The following is a 21,327-nucleotide window of genomic DNA, read 5'->3' on the forward strand; positions in this document are numbered from 1 at the left end:
AACAAATCAAAACTAAATAAAACCAAAAAGAAAGAAAGAAAGAAAAACAAAGTAAGCCTTTGGAAGCTAGTGTGATGTTTCAAATCAAGGGGGAATTATGAATAAAATCTTTCTACTTTGAAAGTGTATTCCTAGCCCGAGTAATGGTTTTCAACCTCTGGGTTGAGTGCACGTTGGGGTTGCATATCACATATCCTGTATATCAGATATTTACATTACGATTCATAAGAGTAGCAAAATTATAGTTATGAAGTAGCAATGAAAATAATCTTATGGTTGGGGGTGTCCCTACAACATGAGGAACTATATTAAAGGGCCACAGGGTTTGGAAGCCTGAGAACCACTGACTAGAGTGTGAAACAAAGGCATATGTTCAAATGATTGTCTTACAGAGACGATATGGTGAGTGTTACGATGGAGGGATGAAGCATGCACTTTGGCAGCAAAAAGAAACATGGTATGACATTCACAGGATGCATATCTCATGTAGGCACAGATCTTCTACCTCCTCTGCCCTCCAGGAACTCCTTCCTGGAAGGTTCCTATGAAGAAACTGCTATTGACTCAAGCATTTATAGTAGAGTGATCATACTCCATGGAAGACTTAATCGATGAGGAAGACATATGCACTGATTACTAAAATGTAACTACTGAGCTATTTGAAACAATTTCTAGCAATTAAAAAACCTTTCCTGTGGTTTGATTTACACAAGTAGTAATATGTGGTTTTTAAAAAGCCACTTTTAAGCTGTCATGGTAGTGCACACCTTTAATCCCAGCAGTCAGGAGGTAGAGTCTGGTAGATCTATGGGAGTTCAAGGCCAGCCTGTTCTACATAACAAGTTCCAGGCCAGCCAGGGTAATATGAGATCTTGTCTCAACAAATCAAAAGCCAATTCTACACCTACATGCCACATCAAGAACAAGCTCTGCTCTAAGCAGGAGACGGCTGAGAGCTTTCCAAGAATGAGCCAAAGGAGGAACGCTGACATTCTAGGAAGGCAGAGTGCAAGAAGAAAGGAGGGACAGCAAGGCATGTGGTGAAAAGACACCCCAGGAGCAGGGACGAAAGAACACCACACTCAGGAGCTTGTTTTACTTTAGCCTAGATCACACTGAGCCAAATGTAAAGTTCTCAACAGGGTAGAGCATGGAAGTTGCACTGGGGCCTGTGTAGTAATAGAGGAAGTGAAAACAAGAGTCTCCATTAGGCTGGGAGAGATGGCACTTGCAGGATGGACCAAGCAGGCTGAGGACTGCTGAGATATATATGTTGCTGCCATGTCAGGATTGAGACTCAGCCACTGCATCCTATCAGGCTGTGGAGTAGGAAGGTCAGCGGAGATGCTTGGTTTTGGACTTCTTGAAGCTTAGGTGTCACTGTGTGCCTTTTCTACCTATGGCTCTGGGCCTTGGCATAGATACCTACAAGTCATTGCTTGGGAGCAATGGAGGGCCTAACACACGTTAATACACTTGTCTTTCACACACTGAAAAGCTCATACGTGTGACTTGGAAATCTGTGACTCACTTTTTTCCACAGGGCGCACAGGTTCACTGGTGATGCAGATATAGGCACATTTAAGATAAAGCCTCCTACAAACCGAAAGGCTGCAGGGTAACCTCTAGGGACAGATTTTGTATCTTGTTCTATGCATCTGCCTGAGTGACACGGATATGAACAGGGACAGCACCCACTCCGCAGTCATCTGTATGAGGGGCGTGGCATGGTGGACCTGAGCCCATGAAAACACCTCTCTCTTTCTCTTGCCTTAAGTGCTCAGCAGGTCGCATCAGTATTTCCCTGGAGCTCAGCCTGTTGCAGTCTTCGAGGAGACTGAAGATAGGGAGAAAGACTGCTGAGAATTTAAGGGAGAACTCTTTGAAGAGTCAGCAGTGGGAATAAAGATTATGCTATTGAAAGAAATTATCCATTATCTTGAAGTGTGCACTTGACTGAGTCTGCACTTACAGACACATTTGGAGAATTTTAAAACATCTTTTTCCTTAAAAAAAAAAAAAAAAAGGAAAGAAAACAGGAGGCTAAGAAATAACACAATAGACAAGTTCACATATGGTGAAAGTAATGCTGTAATGCTGATTTCCAAGCTCCGAACATTACCAAATAAAAACAACTCATCTATAAACACAGTAGGGGACAAATATTACTGCCTTTAATACCTAGCTATCTGCTGGACACACAGTTTGTCTCTTTCTATAAACAAACATGATTCTCAAAAACAGGTTCAAAGTGGGCAATAGGAAATGACCCAAGAATTAATTATCTAAATAGAAGACTGAAGTAAATAAAAGAAAAATTAGCCTATCAAAAGAAAAGAAACACGATTAAATTAGGTTCCAGAAGACCCACAAGGAACTCATAAAAGGAACAATATGCACTTACCTGCTTTTTATTCTTTCATGATTTAATTTCTAATTTTATTCACTACTATCTGATAATTGCATGAAACACTTATTCTAACCACGGGCAATTTAAACTATTTTAATTTTTATTTCAAGGCCATGAGACAAAGGAACCTATTTATTGCTTAAGGGGATTTTTTTAAACAAAAATTAAGGCTTAATCTTTCATGTTTTAAAGCCAAGACTATTTAAAATCATTTATAATAATGCTGTAGGGAGACTTTTTCTCAGTATGCAAAATTGAAAAGATAAATTTACAAGTATGAAAAAAATTAATAGTTTGGGGATTAAATTGTCCCTTTCCTTTGTAGATGAATTTGTCTGGAAATTACAAGACATTTTTAAACACAGGGTAAATTCAAGCCCTGTGTAGAAGTGAGAAGATGAGGCTTCATGTATTTTACAGTATGACTGTTAATGGTACAGACAGTGAGCTCACGGACTATCATTTTAAAGTATGAGCAGTAGCACTAGTGCTGTGTTGGCATCTAACACTTTATCTTATGAGCCATCATCCTGGGGAAGAATAGAGGCAGGAATGTTACTAACATAACTAACCATATTTTCTACATCTCTGCAAGAGCCCCTGGTGGAAGTTAGAGACTTTTACTTAAATTAGGGACATTTACTTTTATTTAAATAAAAAAAATTTAGTTACATAGGAAAGTTAATCAAAATCTTAGTTTTAAATAATTTTTGCTGCCACACCTAGAGGTTCTAATGGCGTCCTCTTGGCTATTATGCAGGGAAGACCCCTTTCAGGGCTCAGGCAGCACAGAGAAGGACTCACTGCTAATGGGACATTTTGACCACAGCAGGAGGGAGGTAAAAACATCTTCAAATACATTTTCTCTTTGGCTGTAAGAATGTGGGATGTTTTCAAATAATTAAACTTCCCTTCTGACACAGGCCATCTCCCTAGGCTGAGCACCCTCCGTTTTAAGAAGGTTCAAATAAAATTTATAGCCAGGCATGGTGGCACTTGCATTAAATTCAGTACCTAGGAGAGAGGCAGGCTGATCTTTCTGAGTTCCAGGCCAGCCAGGGGTGTATAGTGAGACCCTGTCTTAAAAGCCCAAAAATACAATTCAAAATAAACAATTCATGATTTTCAAAGTATTGGCTGAAATGGTATTATAGTTGTATCTGGAATGTCTCCTATATACTCATATGTTGAGAGGGTATCCCCTAGCTAGTGGCATGATTTTGTAAACGTATAATAACTTCTGGAGTTGGGACCTACCTAGAGGAAGTAGGTCACTAGGACATGTTGTCAGAAGTTGTATCTTGTCCTGGTCACTTCCTGTATGTTGTCTTTACTTCCTGTTGCAATTAGACAAATAGCCTTCTAAGCTATTCTCTCACTAACAGTGAAATTTCTTGTGATGGGGTCAGAAACAGCACCAAATGACTGTGGACTGAACCCTCTTAATCACAGGCAAGACAAGTTATGTAGGCATTTATTCTGTCAGAGTGATGGGAGAGCTAACACAAACGGCTATGGATCCAGTAACATAGGCCTGTTTTCTTTTCTTTCTTTCTTTTTTTTGAGACAGTGTTTCACTATTTTCTTTAGCTCTCCTAGAACCCATTACGTAGCCCAGGCTGGTCTCAAAGAGATGAACCACATAGAGACCTAGTCCACTCTGCCCAAGGTGCTGGGATTAAAGGTATGAGACACCACACCTAGTTAAGCACCACTGTTTTCTCTCCTTCCCCCTCATTCCTGGGAGTAGCACTACTCTTGCTAACTTACTATCACTCCAAGTTGCTCCCTCCCTCACTGCATCTGTCCTTTTCTGAAGACTACATGGTTTCTTTCACTTCATTCAGGCTTTGCCACCTTCTGATAGAGGGCTTAACTTCCTTCAGACCCGTCACTCTATACCTTATTCAGTTTTATCACTGTCAACAACCTTATGCCATTTAAATTAATATTTATTTCTTATTTTCTGAGGTCTCCTGAAAGACTTAAAGACTCCTAGGTATTATATATTTCTGGTTCAATTTTTCATTCTTCTACCACAAAGGCATTGTCTACTATTATAATATAACTTATAGATATTACTTCCCGAATTAGAATATTTTCACATGTAATATATTTTAAGCAAATCACTGTTGTTTTCATAAGGGAGAAACTAGTGATGTTAAAGTTGTTTGTGATGCTTGAAATTGAATGTCAGCTTAACAAGATCTAGAACCACCTAGGAGACAAACCTTTAGCTGTGTTTGTGAGAATATTTCCAGAGACGTTTAACTGAACATAGGTTGTACCATTCTATGATCAGGAGGGGTGACTAAATAAAAAGGAGACCATGAGCTGAGTGCTAGCATTCATCCTTTGCTTCAGACTATAGATACAATGTGACCAGCAGTCTCAAGGTCCTGCAGCTATGACTTCCCAATTGTGATACACTTGTACTCTTGAACTGTGAGCAAATAAAATATCTGTTTAAGATATTTTTGCCAGAATAAGAAAAGTAGTTAGTATAGGGTCACTAAAGGAGTTATTAAAACTATATGTTCATTTCTTGAAAATATTGTCAAAAGTTGACTTTTCAGTCTCCACGAAGACCAAGATGGCCAGAACAATCTCCACCTTCCTCAAGAATGCCTGGACAAAGGAGCCAATGCTGACGGTGTCCTTCTCTGTCTGGGCCCTGTTATATTTACGCCCATGGTTAGCCCTTATACCAGGCCACACACTACTAGCTGCCTGTGTGAGATAATGGGAACATGCCTGATGTGCCGCCCCCCAGGACCCTCCCTTTGGGCCCAAGCCTGCAAAGGCTGAAGAACCTGTGACTGCTCCTGCTGATGGAAGAGACCCCCGTTCCCTTTCGCCCTTCAATAAAAATGTGAAAACCAATCCTCCCCTAAAGTTGGTTTTTCATGAATATCATTTATTCCAAAAAGTAAAGCCCACATAGAGAAATGGTGTATTTTGAAAATACTTGAAAGAAATAAATCACCATATGTATGGGCTGTTGTCTAGAGATTTTAGCACACTAAATTCAGGAGATTCTTATAAACATTGCTTGGGTTTTTCTTTCTAGATAAATAATGTTTTATAAAGATCCAAGGGCTGTCTCCCCTTCAGTTCTACAGGTCTGAGGAGTGTGTTTCATTGCTTCCTGAAGTCAGACTTTTCGAGAAGGCTGTAGGGAATACTCTGGGGCTTTCATTTCCTATTTTTCCATAAGAAAACCTTGCATATTTACAATAAAGTTCTGTCACCACTTAGCTAATCATCTGGACACAGGTGATAGAAGGTCATGGGATTTTCAGGGTTAGAAGCAGGATTGTTCAAGCACACTCCATCATAGGTTACAGAGAAGGAGAGGACCGGAAAATTCAGGAAAGGAAGCCAAGGAGACATCCTGGTTTCTCTTCATTTTTTAAAAATAAAGAAAACAATTCATGGTAAGTATGCTACCATATTAGGTCTTTTTTGTACAAAAAAGAAAAAAATGTTACTAGCCTATGAATAAGGCGAACAAAATTTCTAAGGAAAAAAAAAATCCAATTACATAAGCCAGAATGTGACCATAATTTAATGCACAATGTCCTTTACTACATCATGAATTTTAAACTCAAAGGTACAGGATAGAGTTGGTGTGAAAGTCAACACTGAAGAGATCAGTTTGGATTAAGTAGAAAATTCTTAAACTTTTTTCCCCGTTAAGAGAACAGAACACAAAAGTGGAGTGTGAGACTGAGGGTTGCTGTAGTAATTAATACCTAAGTATTAGAAGAAAGAAAGGAAACATTTGTAAAAATAAAGAGACTGTGAAGTTCTTCATTGAAAACTTGTCTCATTTTGCCCTTGGAAAATAAAACACATTCATTCAAGTTTCTTCTTAAGAAAGTAGGAACTCTAACAAGGCAGAGACACTGTGCGGGTTTCCGACTCCAACCTTACTCCCTGCCTCTGGGTGCATGGAGATGTGGCTTGTGGCAGCAGGCTTCCCACTCACCAGGACTTGTGAGGGCTCCCAGGGCACTGCTTGTGCTGGACAGGGGGTTTGCATTGGTGCTGGTGGCTGAGGTTTGAGCGGCAGCTGCGGCAGCAGCCAGTGTGGCCAGATTCTGTAACTGTAAAGCATTCATGCCTGTAGAGGAAAGAGAAAAGTAATATCAGCCACAGGCCCAAATTTTCCAGTTTCTAAAATGAAAGTGAGTGCACACACACGTACACGTACACACCCACACCCACACCCACCATCCCTTGCACTTGATCCTGTGCTTTTCCCATCACAAGTGCCTTGGGAATATGTCTAATTATGTCTTAAATAGAAACTGGGTTCAGTTGCTCAGAGGATACCTCCTGAGTGTTAGTGAGGTCATCTTCTACTACTAGAGATGGAATAGTAAGAAGGGGTACCTGCACTGTATCCAGTGCTTTTAAACAGACAGCTCAATGAGGGCATCCTAACTCAGGGCCGTCTTCTCTCAGGGTTGTAGAGGTAATTATGGAAGTTAAGAAAGGATTCTGTACAGACCTGCCAGGGTAACGGGGACTTAGCTGTCGTGAGAAGGGGGAGTGTGGGCAGAGGTGGGAACAGGACAAGCCTTGGGTAAACTCCACACTCCCTAATCTTACAGGTGCACAGATATCACAGAGGAATTATACTTCCTTGCTTAAATGTTCCTGTTCTGAAATTCAACTGGCACGGGTTCTAATCCTGACTCTGTTATTTTTCCAGATATGTATATATAGGCAAATGACTTAGCCTCCTGGTTTCTTGGTGGCCAGGCTAACTGTACCTGAATGCAGTTATACAAATGAATATGATGAATGCAAATTACTCTGGCATGACCCAAGTAAGTACTCCCTGAATGTTAGTGATTGCAGTTGTCTTCAGATTTATTTTATTATCTGCACAGTAGGAACTCATTGTGGGAGGAGCAGAAACTGACACTGCCTTAAATCGCTTTAGCTGTATTTCCATTGATGCCTGAGATCTATCCTCAGGACCACATGACAGAAGGAGAGAACCGCCTCTTGCAAGCCACCTCGGGTCTACACATGTATGTGGTAGTAGACAGACATATCCTGTCTGTCTGTCTATCTGCCTGCCTGCCTACCTGTCTTTCTCTTTTCTAACACACAAACACACACATTAAAACTATAGCCAATATATTTTTAACTATAATGACCTTCTGATTAGTAAAAGTTAAGAAACAAAATGCAAGCCGGGCGTTGGTGGTGCACGCCTTTATTCCCAGCACTTGGGAGGCAGAGGCAGGTGGATTTCTGAGTTCGAGGTTAGCCTGGACTACAGAGTGAGTTCCAGGACAGCCAGGGCCACACAGAGAAACCCTGTCCCGAAAAACCAAAAAAAAAAAAAAAAAAAAAAAAAAGAAAAAAAAAAAGAAACAAAATGCAGATAATGTGTAAGAGGATAGGATGGGTTGAGAGACCTTGGGACATGACTGGAGAATGGGCTCCATCCTGTTGCTTTTGCTGCTTATCAACATCTTTTTCTTCTCCACTCCTGTTTCTTAATCCATAGGTTCTCTAAATACCTCAGGTATTACCCCCATGACTCTCTTCACAGTAAGCAAAGGCAACGAGGATTCTCTTCTTATACAGAAGAGCTAAAGAGTTCAATATAGAAAGATTTGGAGTCAAGTAATCAGCTTAACTTTACCGTTTTAGGACTCGAATCCAGATACTTAATAACTATCTCTACAACAGATTTGATCTGTTTAAGAAGAGTGGCCTGGTATTGGTCCATTTGTGCCGGGGGAAGAGAGATAGATTTCTCTAACAACATTCTTAAACAGACTGCTAACCAGCCGTGTATAGCTGGCTGAGTGCAAAAATAATGGCCTGGCTGCTAAGCCCTCGAAACAACACTGTTTCTATGTGCTCAATTGCTTGGCTTCCTGATTTGAAAAGAAGCTGGTTAGGGTTTTGCTGTAAAATAAGTTCTCATTATGCCACAAATCGCACCCTGCCTTCCTTAAGGAGCCACTGGACTTGCTGGGTTGTGGTAGAAACCAGAAAAAAAAAACCCCACTTCTTTGGTGTCATTGCATAGAGGCAGGATATGGAATTTGTGAAATCTGGCAATCAAATGTGTTTGGGAGTAAGGCTCTCTTTGTCTCCCTGATAATGGCTGAACAGTGGCATATTATTAGAAACACTGTGGGCATTAAGCAGCACTGGGCTAACTTTTCAGTTTCACTTTAGCAGAATGGAAGTAGAGAAATGGGAGCTGCTTGGGTAAGACCCATTCAGGCCAAATAAGGCTGCACTTAACACACTCTATACTCAAGTATGACAAGAGTACCTGGACATGAGTGATCTTGCAAAGAGTGAGGCCTCCTCCCTAGATCCATCTGTCCCTATTTTTGACTAACAGTCCCTCTAATGTTCTAATGATGTGAACCAGATGACCACACTACATCACCAACAGACAGCTGGGCATGTAAGAGGATTTAACACTGAAATTAAAACTTATACCATACATTTAATAGCAATTAATAACAGACTATTTTTATAGGCTCAGGCCAGAGGGGCCTTTTCCAGTTCATCTGACTCTTCCCAAAGGGGAAGCACAGTATTAGACCCAGTGTCTCAAGTTTTTCTGTCAATTGGCCTGGATGAGAATGTTCACTGGTAGAAAGGCCAGGTAGAAGGATAGACTCTAATACTCTGGGGATGTTCAAAGATCACTCCAATGCAAAAACAAGCTATTGGCAAACATTGCCCAGAGAGCAGCAAAACAGAAAGGCCACTGCAGTCGTCAGCATCTGAGTGGTTTGAGGAAAACGGAAGGGGGTAGAGTTTGAGAGATTCAAGAAGACTCTAGTTACCCATCAGTCCATCCCTCATCCATGTAACTACTAATATTTACTAAAGAGCAATGCTGGGACAGTCCCTGTGCAGACAGTGAGAATAAATGTGCAACAAGGAAGACTGGGTGTAGGTGGAATGTGTCTGTGCTCTGTGTAAAGGCTATCCTTGTGCTACTCAATTGCTGATTTCTCTGCCCTCATATCTTGTTTCAATCTGGACACAGCTTAGGTCAAGAATCCATCTTAAGTCTGTGTAAAGAGTTCTTACCATTTATTCTTTGTCTTGTCAATAAATGCTCATCACCCAATGGCTGGGCGGCTGGGCATAGAGAAAATAGGGCGGGATTTTCACAAGCCAGTGGAAGGAGAAAGAGACAGGGAAAGGGAGATTCAGATCTGCCATGAAGAGGAAGGGGGAAAGAGATCTCTTGAGAGTTCAGAAGAAGCATGGAAGGCCCTAAGTTCAAGTACTATTGGGACCTTGGTTGGGAGGTAGCCAGATTAGTTTAGGAGATTAAGACAGACTGCCCAGGTATTAAGGGGAAGCTTGAGAAGAAATCTTAGTCTCTCTGTTGGTCTCTCATTATTGGGAACTAGTAGGATAAAGAAATCCTACCAGCAGCTGCATTAACTTACTGTTTACACTTATATTAAAATTATATATGAAGACTTGCATGCACAAGGAGGCTGCTGGACACTGGAGGAGGGGGAAGGCAGTGACAGAGAAGTCCTTCTAGTTTACTAGTGTTTAGAGACAAGTCTACACTCAATGCTATCACCAAACCTCTGATCAGACAGAGCTGAGAGAGGAGCAGAGGAAGGCACTGGCTAGTTGAGGCATGGGGGATGGCTGCCTTTCTCCGGAATGGTGTCCACAACCCATTATAACATTTAAGTACTCAGTAGTGGGGCAAGAGGGATAAGTCAACGTACCTGCCACTTCCTGGATCTAGGACCCCTATTCCCAGGCATGGTTCCTACATGCCTAAGAACATCCCATCTTTTACCCTTGACTTCTATTCCTAGTACCTGGAATGCACAAGATTCTGTTGGTGACAACAATCACTATTTACTTAAAACAGTGAGGGCTGGCGAAGAGTATGCAGCTCTGCTCTGAGATGGCCTGGATGTACATAAACTCAGCGTTTTTCCACCCCAGCTATCTGGAGAAAACTGACTAACTGCTTGTACCTTGGGATCCCCAACTAGAGTATAATTAAAATAGAATCTATTTTCTGAGAAATCAATATGTGTAAAGACCAAAGAATGTGACCTTGGGTAGAGCTGGGTTCAAATAGTAAGTTCTCTTAACTTCAGCTAGCAACAGCAATATTATCTCAAGTAAAGATCGTGAGAATGAGGGCAAAGCAGGAGTGAGGCATGCTTCTCCTTGCTTTACATGTGGTAAACCATATGGTATACAGCAGCACTACTGTTGAGTAGGTCCCAGTCAGGCAGCTGGAGTATGAAAAGGTCAAAGCACCATACCTAGTCCTCAGAAGCCGTTTCTGGAAGGGGCAGTCCTAGGGAACTTGAAAGCATTCTATGCTTTCTTCCTTAGACATTTGTCTCCCTCCTGCCAGTCCAGCCTTTCCATTTGTCCCCTCTGTCCTCCTGGTCCTCACCTAGGCCTCTTTTGCCTTTTCTTCCGTCTGCCCATTTACTTGATTAAATTGCACCTCATACGACTTTAGAAGGAGCAGGGAGAAAGAGAAGGGACAAGTGTACAGCATAAAATTTCAAAAGGAAATATGGCTGTGACACAGAACTCACCTGTTCCTTATGCTTACTGCAGTGATCTCGTTAACCTCCAATACAATCTAAGACAACTAAAGCTGTCCAGTGAGTCATCTGGCCATTATGACCTAATGCAAGGCCTGCTTGGTAGAAATGGCAGGCCTTAAAGACAGCACTTCGCAACACTGCTTATGGTACCTGAAATTCAGGGTAATCTTGCTTAGAACCAAGGGGACCAGGAACCATTTCAAACCCCGTGCTCTGTCATCTTTCTGAATCAGTTGTCTCATTTCTTAATTTGATCTCTTTACACCCATCTCCCCCTGCTGTTTTACTCATGTCAGACAAAACAGATCACTGGCTACAGTTGCCTCAGTGAACAGATGGGTTGCTGTGGCCTCTTTCTTGATACTCAATCCTTTATGTATTCTTTCTCCCATACAGCTCAAAGTCCACTGATGGGGTCCAGGCAGTCTACGAACCCCCTAAACTTTATGAAAAAAAAGTGTGCTTGTTATGTGTGAAACTTTTTTCTGTGAAAGATCCCAGAAAGTTGTATATAACCTTGGACTTACCAAGATAACTGGAAAAGACCAAAGTTCTCAGAAAAAAACAAAAAAACAATTGAATGAAATTTCTACAGATGGGGCAGTTATTATATATGAGAAACAAAGAAGAAAGTGGAACTAAGGAGTGGTAGGAAAAGAAAAGGATCCTCTTCTTCAGTGTTAACACACACACAGGGGAAACAGGCGCCAGACAGCCTGTGTTCATGTTTCCACAGGTACAGCTGAAGAGTGGACTCAACAGAGATGGAAGCTAGGTAGTGCCACATGACAGCTCTGAAGCCTGAGGAAAGCTCCCCTGATCTTTCTTTGGCTGTGTTACCACACCAGCTGAACATGAAGATGCTTGGTAGGTGAGCATAGGGCATAGTGCCTTCTCCCTCCACCCAGTCTGACACAGGTCAGACACTTCTCCTGGCCATCCCTCTCTGTGGCCTTCTCACATCATACTGTGGTTTAAAAGCTCCCAATATCTCTTGCTCTGTTTATAATGGGTGTAATCCCAGGTGACTAGAAGGAGCTTGGGAAACTTACTGGGCATGGTACTTCTCAACCCTTCACTGACAACAGCACATCCCTGGTGACAGGTCTGGGCTCTTTCTGCCACAAACAGGTACCTGGCCAGAGTTTCAGTCAAAATCAGAAATCTCATTTATTATCCCTTCTTCTCTAGGGTCAGATGTCTGGAGAGAAGGCAATGGCTCCATGCAAGGAAAGCAGGTGCTGCAGGGTCACAGTGGGTGAAGCTGCTCCCCACCTTCACCAGACTTTTCCAGAGCATAGATTACCCTCTGCCTTAAGCTGCTTCTCACCCATAGATGCTCTCTGGTGGGACTGTAAGATTTCTCCTCCCTTTTTTTTTCTGACTCTGCCTTATTCTCCCTGGGCTCCACAGGCAGTCTTGCATGGTCTTTGTTTCCCCGTCTTTGGAATCCACACTTCTGGTTTCTTTCACTTCTTCCTTTGGTGAGGAGTACTCCCTGCCTGCCCTCCCTCTTTCTCAGTTCCTGTGGTAGGTTATTCTTCCCACCCCTACTCAGACTTTCTCTTTCACCAGGAAAGGGCAGCAGACTGGAAGGCGCCTGCCACCCTTCTTGGAAGCTGGTTCTGGCTTGGCAAACAGCTTTTCTGAGAAGAAAAATGGCCACATTTAACTTGTGCTCAGCTGGGCACCTCTCAAAGCCAGGGCATTAAGGTAACTAAACATGGGAAACACTTAAGTTTTAGGAAATCTAAAAGTGAGTCTCTATGATGACAGCAAAAGAAAAAAAAGTGGGAGTAAGGAGATTGAAGTTTTCATTCATTACTTAAGAAGAAAAAATCCTCCAAAATGAGGAAATTATGTACAAAACAGACGCACAATATTCCTACTTGAAATTTAAGATTAAAAAAATTATTTATAAGGAGAAGGGCATGAAAATTTAATTTAATGTTCACCTTAGGTAATTTTGTGTCTTATTGTTCATGACAATTACCATAAATCTGCATATCAATAAGTGTGAACAGATGTCAGTTGTTACAAGTGCTTGCCAATCAGGTCTGTTAAAAAGTGACAGATGGGTGGTTACAGAGCACTCTCATAAGGCCTATTAGCACATTCACAGGAAGTGTCTGTGGTGTGGACTGCTGGAGACTCAGGGAAGAACACAGAGCCTCTGTGGGCCTATGAGCACTTCATGCTGGGAGCTGCTCTGACTGGAGCTTCTCACACTGCCCAGGCACTGGTTTTACAAACCCTCTTCTCTATTTGTGAAAGATATTCTCAGACAATCTTCTCAGAGGTGGGTTTTAAATTCACAAAAGTAGTATTTTGATGTTTTAAGCAACTGTTTCAATTCATAATTTATTATTACTTTCAAAATTTAGAGATTTCTAGAAGGCAATTAGCTTAATCAAATTCAAAGTTCAGCAATTGCACTATTCCTCAGTAGCTAATTTCTCTTAACCTATAGCTTCAGATCTCTATGATTTACTATGAATGTCTGATTCTGGAGATAGGATATAGTTCAGCTCATAGAGTGCTTGCCTACCACAAGCAAACCTTTGGGTTCTGCATCCAGCACCACAGAAACTGGCTGTTGTGGTGTGTACACCTGTACTCCTAACATCTCAGAGGGTTGAAGCAGGAGGGCCATGGGTTCAAGGTCATTCTTAGTCACATACTGATTTGGAGGCTAGCCTGGGTAAGAACCTGTCTTAAAAAGAAAAAAAAGGCTGAAGAGATGGCTCAGTGCTTAAGAGCACTGGCTCTTCTTCCAGAGGACCTGGGTTTAATTCCCAGCACCCAGGTGGCAGTTCACAACTCTCTGTAACTCTAGTTCCAAGGGATCTGATACCCTCACATAAACATACATGCAGGCAAAACATCAATGCACATAAAACAAAAACAAAAACCCTTCTTGTTCTAGAAAATATTCTTGTTTGGCATACGCAGCCTTAATAAATTGGAAACATTTCCCAGAATGAAGGGAGGCAGTTTCCTGCTTGCTCTCAGCAGTGAGTTCTTTAGCACTCTGAGGCTCTACTGTCAGCTGGGATTTGTGCTCTGCCATTAGGCCATCACTGTGTAGGCATATCACTGCAGCTTGAGTTTATGCAAACATACCTGGCCTGGCCAGACACTGAACAGACAAACCTGGTTTTGGACCAGGTTAACTGGGTTTGAAATATGGATCCATACCCACAACTCAATGACTTGCACTAAGCTTGTTAGCCCTTCTTGCCACTTCTCACATGGCATGCTAACAGTTGCATATTCATAAAGTGGTTTTTGGGAGGTCTGTATCCTAATCTACACTTAATGGTGCTGGCTGTAGTCTCAACATTAACATTTAACCATTTCTGATTGCAGCATAATAAAGAATTGCAAATGTGAAGTGTTCTTATTTTCTCACTAAACAGTCTTCTAAGGTGCTACAGTAGCCATGAAGAAGTTAAAGACCAAAGGATACCTGCTCCTTTTTCTTTCTCCTTCACCTAAGGTACGCACTCTTAGGAAGATGCAGATCCCACCCTTACCAAATTTCAGTATGTTTTGTTAGAAGTTTTGAAAGGGAAAGTCAAATCGATTAAAAGAAGGCTCTCTCCCTTTACATTTATAGAAGCATAGTAAGTATACATAAAGGGGTTTAGCTGATGAAGATTTGATTCTAAATCCAGTCTGCTATAAAACTCCATATTTAGTAAAAGTTCCATTTCTAGAATAATAAAAAGTTTGTAGTTTCAAGGGAAAATGGTGAAGACTTTTTGAAGAAAACATATAGTTGATATATAGCTACAGTATAAAGTATAGCTCATCATACTATACACTGAAGATAGAGGCCAGGTGTATCTGGTGTGGGAAAAGAGCTTGCTTATATGAAATCACTCTTCAGAATGAGCATTGTAAGGCCATTAGGAGAGATATACCATACCAAAGACAACATAGTGGGGCCCTCAAGGGAGAGAGCCTGGTGTAGCTTCCTTAGGAGAAGAGCTTGAAGATGGACAGGAGGAGAGACAGCCAGCATTTGCAGCATGACAGGTTAAAGGAAAGCCTTCAGATGCTCTGAACTGGCATCACATGATTTAGTATGGCTTAGTGTAAGTGCCAAGATGCAAGCATTATTAAGTAGCACTTTAAACTTACCTTGCAGTGGCAAGGGGAGGGCCTGCAAGCATACTGCATAGCATAGCTTCTTAACTATCCTAGAAACCACTAAGGGCTATGTGGCTTGATTTCTGTGACTCAGAGGGAAAGGATAATCTAACAATTAGATTTTACTGATGCAATTATTTAGTAATATGTCATCTAAAACTTATTTTTGTTTTCTTTTTCTGTTTGCCTTTGCTCTTTCCTCAGATGAAAATATTTTGCTCATATAAACAAGCCATTTTAAAATCCCTGTCTCCTGAAAGACTGTTGTGCTCTGAAAGCTGCTCAGAGACAAACAGGATTGGTTTCAAAATGGATGGTTTGTGTACTTTTACTTTGTTAAACTTTCTTACACTTTCCCCACCTTTAGACTATCAGTCATACAATAAACATTTGAAAACCAGGTGGGGGTGGGGTTAAACGACCTCCTGGGTTCTCTCAGCTTTATTATGCTATGGCTTCTACTGTATTTGTTGTATATAATGAACTCTGTAACATGCTTAATTTAGAAGATCTTCAAACTCTCAGTAATGCAACTCTGAAGTTAGTAATAATGGTTTTTCTGGTGATTTTCAGTTTATATGGACAGCTAAAACTAAGTTTTGTAATTAAAAAACTGGGCATCTGACTTGCGCTCTGCTGGGAATGCATCCAAAATACAAATCTACATCTGTCAACTCATAAATAGATTTTCACTCATCTGTTCAGAAATGGTTCCTAGCACCTTTACAGGAGGACTGGCTATGCCATCAAACTACTGGGCAGGCCTTGCTCTCTAAGAATGCAGTGTGTCCTTGAGCACTGAGCAGTTTGAGGAATTCTGGGACACTCTGGGGAGTGAGGAACACCTTTAGGGGGAGCTGGAGGAGTTAGTCAGTGTGGTGGCTGGGATGAGAATGGCCCCATTGGTAGGTAAAGGGCAAGGGGAAAAAGTCAGTCCTACCAAAGTAAGTCCCATTTTGGGGACAAGACATCCATTACTTTATTGAAAAAAAAAAACCTTAAATACTTAGAAAGATGAATCTCAATCTCTCATATAAGTGAGAAATACTTTTATAAAGCTACACAGAAAGTGTTGTCATGCCTATTTTTTAATACTTTAACTATCCAGGATGTTGGCACACAACAGACTATTCTGTATTTGGTTTTACAGTATGAGCTAATTTAGTGTGCTGCATTCACCGCGATGAAGGTTCAGAAACAGATATTTTGGAAACCCCAGAGTTTTTACAAAATGTCTTTAAATTAGCCATCTGCTCCATGACACCTTTTAGGGGGACTTCTAGATAACATCAGTTTTCAGATGAGCACACAGAACATGTAGATGCTAATATCCTGACCTGTAGCTGACATGACAGAGGCACATACATCCTCATGAAAAATGGGAGGGCATTCTGTCCACCTGGGAAGTCATGCTAGGCAACAGCCTCAGGAATAAACAACCTTCTCTGCATAATACAGCTCTGGGAGTAGGGGAGCCCAAGGCTACCACTGAGGAAAACCCCTAATTTTCAATCTGGGTGAGTCTGTGCTACTAGAAAAGAAACTAGTTTCCCACTTTTTCAAAATGTGGCCAATGTTAGCATTTATTTCAGCAGTTTACAACTCAAGAGTTTTTTTCTTTTCCTTTCAAAGCATAGGAACTCCCCTGAATATTTTACTAATATCTCTCTAGTTTTCTTCACAGATTATAAATACACTAGCCATTAACCAGTCAATGTGATTGTTAGTTCTGAGTCTAACATCCTAACATGTTTTCTTAAATATAATTGCAATCATTTAACTATTTATCATTTGGAAATATATATTTTGAATAATCTGAAAGCTGTATTACATTGATAGCAATAGAGATGAATAAATTATACAATCTGACAAATTAATTGCCCTTACCTTGTGGACCACAATGGAAAACTGGGCTGTTACTCAGAGAACACATGTGGAGAGAAACCTTTCAGAATAAACATCACCACCACCAAAACTAACCAAAGGTGTATATTTAGAAAAAATTAAGTGGAAAAGACGAGTTTCTATAGTGATGCATAACTAAAACTGGTTTTTATTTTATACATGTGGATTTCATTTAATTAATTTGAGGTATCCTTAATTAAAGAAAACCGCTTCACTCTAAACCGCCTCCCTCAGTCTCTTTTGTGCCTTTCCCACACCTACCCTTTTGGAATCAAACAAGGAGAAGGCCTTCTCCTGATCCTCCTGCATTCTGATTCCCTGCACACACTGCCTCCCTGGCCCTGAGCTAGGGTAGGTGTCAGCATGGAAGGTGGCACAGGAGAGCTGACCTTTCACTAATCACCATGTTGTTGCAGCTACTGGCACAGATCATTATGAGAAGGAATCCTTCAATAAGCTGCTTTTCAAATCAGTAACACTTTGATTCTTCTGAGAGCGAAGATTATACTTTTATATAAATGCTTCTGATGCACAGTTCTGTTAATTGGGTACTAAAGTTTAAAAAAGGAGTTGTGTTAATTGTCATTATCAAGGGACTACAAACTGTATCAAATGTATGCTGGTGATCTTGGCTTTTGTTATGGAGGTCAGAACATTTTTATTGATTATCTATTATTAAAAAATTTTAGATATGTTAATCATTTCAACTGTCCTTAGATAATAGGAATATTGCCAAGAATCTCCCAGTCATCATTCCACTACCAAACATCTGGCAAATACCTAAAGTATATACTCTGCAGAAGTCTGCATTCCCTCCTAAGTGTTCTGCAGGGTGAGCGCTGAGGACAGATGCAAAGGCAGGAAAACAGTTTACAGCAGCTGACTCCAGCTATAATGCCCAAGACACAGATGCTGGTACCTGCGAACTGCTCTTTACTGTTTCCTTTGCCTCTTTCCTTTAGGCTTTGAAACAACCAACAATTCAGAAAGCAGTATGGTCAAAGGGAACGGCATGTTTCATGACTTACCAGCCATTTGCTGAATGCCACTGAATGCACCCAGGTTGCTGGAGGAGGTGGCTTGCTGCAGAAGCTGCAAAAACACAAGAGCTCAGTCAGAACAATGTGTAGCTGAGACAATTCCTCATTAGATTGGGTACAAAATTAGTTTCCTTTACATTTAATTTATATAGTTGGCTGCCACTCCTTGTTGATAGGCTGAAGGTGACCTGAGTTGGAAGTATAAATTCATATTAATGTTTAATACCCATTGAAAAACACAGACACAAAATCTTTAAAAAAAGGGGGGGGGCTGGAGAGATGGCTCAGTGGTTAAGAGCACTGACTCTTCTTCCTGAGGTCGTGAGTTCAAATCCCAGCAACCACATGGTGGCTCACAACCACCCATAATGAGATCCAATGCCCTCTTCTGGTGTGTCTGAAGACAGCTACAGTGTACTCATGTATATAAGATTAAAATCTTAAAAAAAAAAAGAAGAAAAAGAAAAGAAAAACACAGACACTAGGGAATTAACATTGCTGCCTTAGAACAAATAATCTTATTTACTTCTCTCCATAACCAGGTGCTAAATTTTGAGCCCAATAAAACATGTCTAGCTCTAACTCTCCCGCAGTCTACTCATCCCTGTCAGTCAGGGTCCATTTTCTCCTCCCTTCTACTTTCCTTCTCAGCTCAGTTTTCCCTTTAAGAATTTCATACATGTGTACAATATACTTTGACCACCATTTTCCTCCTCCAACTTCACTAATCCCTTCTATGTATCCCCCTCTGGATTTCATGTTTTCTTTTTTTAATATGTCACCCATATGCACACGGTGAGTGGATGTGGGACCTTCCCTGGAGCACAGGCAATTGTCAGGGACCATACACCAACAAAAAGAGGCTTTTTGTTCCTTTCCCCAACAGCCACCAAGGGCTAATAGCTCCTCAGCTAGAGTCACTCTTATTTACAGACCCGAACAATGGTAAGAACCATAATGACTGCAGACCCAGAGCATCTGTCTGTGCTCACGGTCACAGGAACATGGCCAAGCAAGTGGCCAGTTATTCTTAAGATGGTCTTTACTAGCAGAAAAGATAAAGTACTTGTCAAAATCTGGAATTATCAGGTAGATGCTGAACCTGTGTATTTTAGGTATGTCAAAACCTTTAGAAAAAGATATTAATTAGTATGCCTATGATAGTCTTCATTTTCCACTTCCAAAAAACCCACTGTCTGCTGTGCAGAATCAGTGGGTGTCATACCATAAAGATACATAGTTCCAGTTCTGAAACATTCTTGTCACCTAAGCTGGACTACAAGCTAATTTAGGAACCATTTAAGACACAGAGTATATGTAAAGAAATTCTTCTTTCTGTAAAATAGATCAATAAAGATAAAGTTTGTATGTAGGGAAGCATACAGTTGTATACACACAACCTGTTCTCAAACTCACGTAGGAAATGGAAAACAGCAAGAGAGATGAGAAAACCTAGGGATTGTCTATTGTAATACAAGAAAAATCTTATTTTGGTTTGATTTGTTGAGTTTCTCATTCATTTATGTTTAAAAGTGGCAGCCCTTGCTTCGTAGTATCTAGTGGTGTTGTTTTTTTTTCTTAAATTAAATTTGTAAACTCAGCTTTGAGGGTATTCTAAGGAAGTGGCAACACTGCTGAATTAAGCAGACGATAGAATGTCAAGAAACAAATAGGCGTGGGCTCTGGGTTACCATGGAAGTGGGGGTGCCTTATGGGCAGGAGCCCTTTCAGACAAGGCTTTGGAGTGACAAGAGTGGAGAAGGATGGCTATGACACACTGATATCAGGGCAGGAGAAAACCTACTTACAGCTCATAGAATTGCAGTTCTATAAATGAGGCTAAGGTTTGTTTGTTTGTTTGTTTATTTATTTATTTTAGGTAAGGAAAACAATTTCCAGATGGGGTCACAGAAACACATACCAGAGCTTTCTATAAGCAGTGGAGCAAGGGAAACGTCATAATAGTGGGACAGTTACCTAGGTCTTGGTCTTCAGAGCTGGTAGAACAAGAATCCGGACTCAGAAAGTATAAGAAGGCGAGCATGGTGTCATCCGTGAATAAACATTTAGATAGATATCATTAAGCTGATGGCCCATGACTTTTTAATGAAGTGTACCTCAGTAATAAAATGTATAAATACAGAGGTATAGCTGCAGAACTGTATAGCTGCAGACATAACATCTGCCTAAATGTGAGCTGATCAAGGAGGACACCAACAGATATGCCAAACTAGATGCAGGGAAAATCCATGAGGCCTCAGCCCTACATAAAAACTGGAGGTAAGTGAAGACAGCTGGCTGAGGGAGAGGTGGGTCCTCCCAGGGAAGAGCACACTGATTGGTTGTCCAGTGCCAAACAGCCCTGAACAATACAGGTTCTACTTAGGACTATATATGTATATAGCTATACGTATAGACATACAATAACAGTATGAAAAGGCTATGCATTTGAAAGAGTGGGTATATGGGAGGGTGTGGAGGGAAGGCAGGGAAGGGAAAGACACTAGAGTCTCAAAATTTTTAAAAAGGCAAAAAGTGAATTAGACTACTGATTACTTCTGGAAAAGAGGAAATCCTGGGGTGGGAAATAGAGCAGTTCTAGGGTACAGGCTCTGTTCTTCTTTGGGAAATGAAATCAGCAGATAGACTAGGAAGAAAGCATGGCAGCACATATGTGCAGATTTAAGCAAGACGCCTGGCAAAGATATCCATAATATCTTTACGGCAGCTTTAAGGATAAGGTAGAGAAATGGCCAGAAAATGAGTAAATGTAGTCAATCTTTTCTTGGCTCAAATGAAGACAGGAAAAGATGCATGCTTCTCATCCTTCACTAATTCACTCATTCATTCACTCACTGGTACATTCACTCATTCTTTACTGGACAGCTCCTTCACATGGCAGGCTCTGCTGGGGAGGGAGGTGGCAGTGGTGGAGATAAAGGCTGAAAACCTAAGTTCCCTGAAGGCCCATAGACACTAGTAGCTGTGTGATGTAGGTAAAGGCAATAGGCCTCCTGGGCCCCCTTCCTCACCTTCCCTTTCAGAGCAGTAGGGAAGAGGGTCTTACGGAACAGTATAGCTTCTGCTACAGAGTAAAAAAGCCCATGGAAGATATGTTCCTGTGAGGAGTAAGTAAAATGTAAAGTGACAGAAGTAGAAGGAACATGCACATGTCCTTGCTAATACTCTCAGGATAAAAGGCCTCAAAATC

The 21,327-nt window shown here is 41.0% G+C and overlaps 1 protein-coding gene and 1 pseudogene across 16 annotated transcripts in view; one reads left to right on the forward strand and one right to left on the reverse strand.

Moving 5' to 3' along the window:
• Positions 1 to 5,305, forward strand: part of LOC116082811 — a 10,875-nt pseudogene extending 5,570 nt beyond the window's left edge.
• Positions 1 to 21,327, reverse strand: part of Celf2 (CUGBP Elav-like family member 2) — an 859,338-nt gene that overhangs the window by 39,591 nt on the left and 798,420 nt on the right. For all 16 annotated transcript variants that reach the window (XM_031359771.1, XM_031359773.1, XM_031359767.1 and 13 more), the window contains 2 exons: positions 18,105 to 18,168; positions 6,402 to 6,536 (listed from right to left, as the gene is read on the reverse strand). In XM_031359771.1, coding sequence (XP_031215631.1) covers positions 6,402 to 6,536; positions 18,105 to 18,168 — 199 coding nt within the window. The remainder of the gene's footprint in view (positions 1 to 6,401; positions 6,537 to 18,104; positions 18,169 to 21,327) is intronic.

The sequence above is a fragment of the Mastomys coucha genome, unplaced genomic scaffold (genome assembly GCF_008632895.1).
Source record: "Mastomys coucha isolate ucsf_1 unplaced genomic scaffold, UCSF_Mcou_1 pScaffold7, whole genome shotgun sequence".
Classification (NCBI taxonomy): Eukaryota; Metazoa; Chordata; class Mammalia; order Rodentia; family Muridae; genus Mastomys; species Mastomys coucha.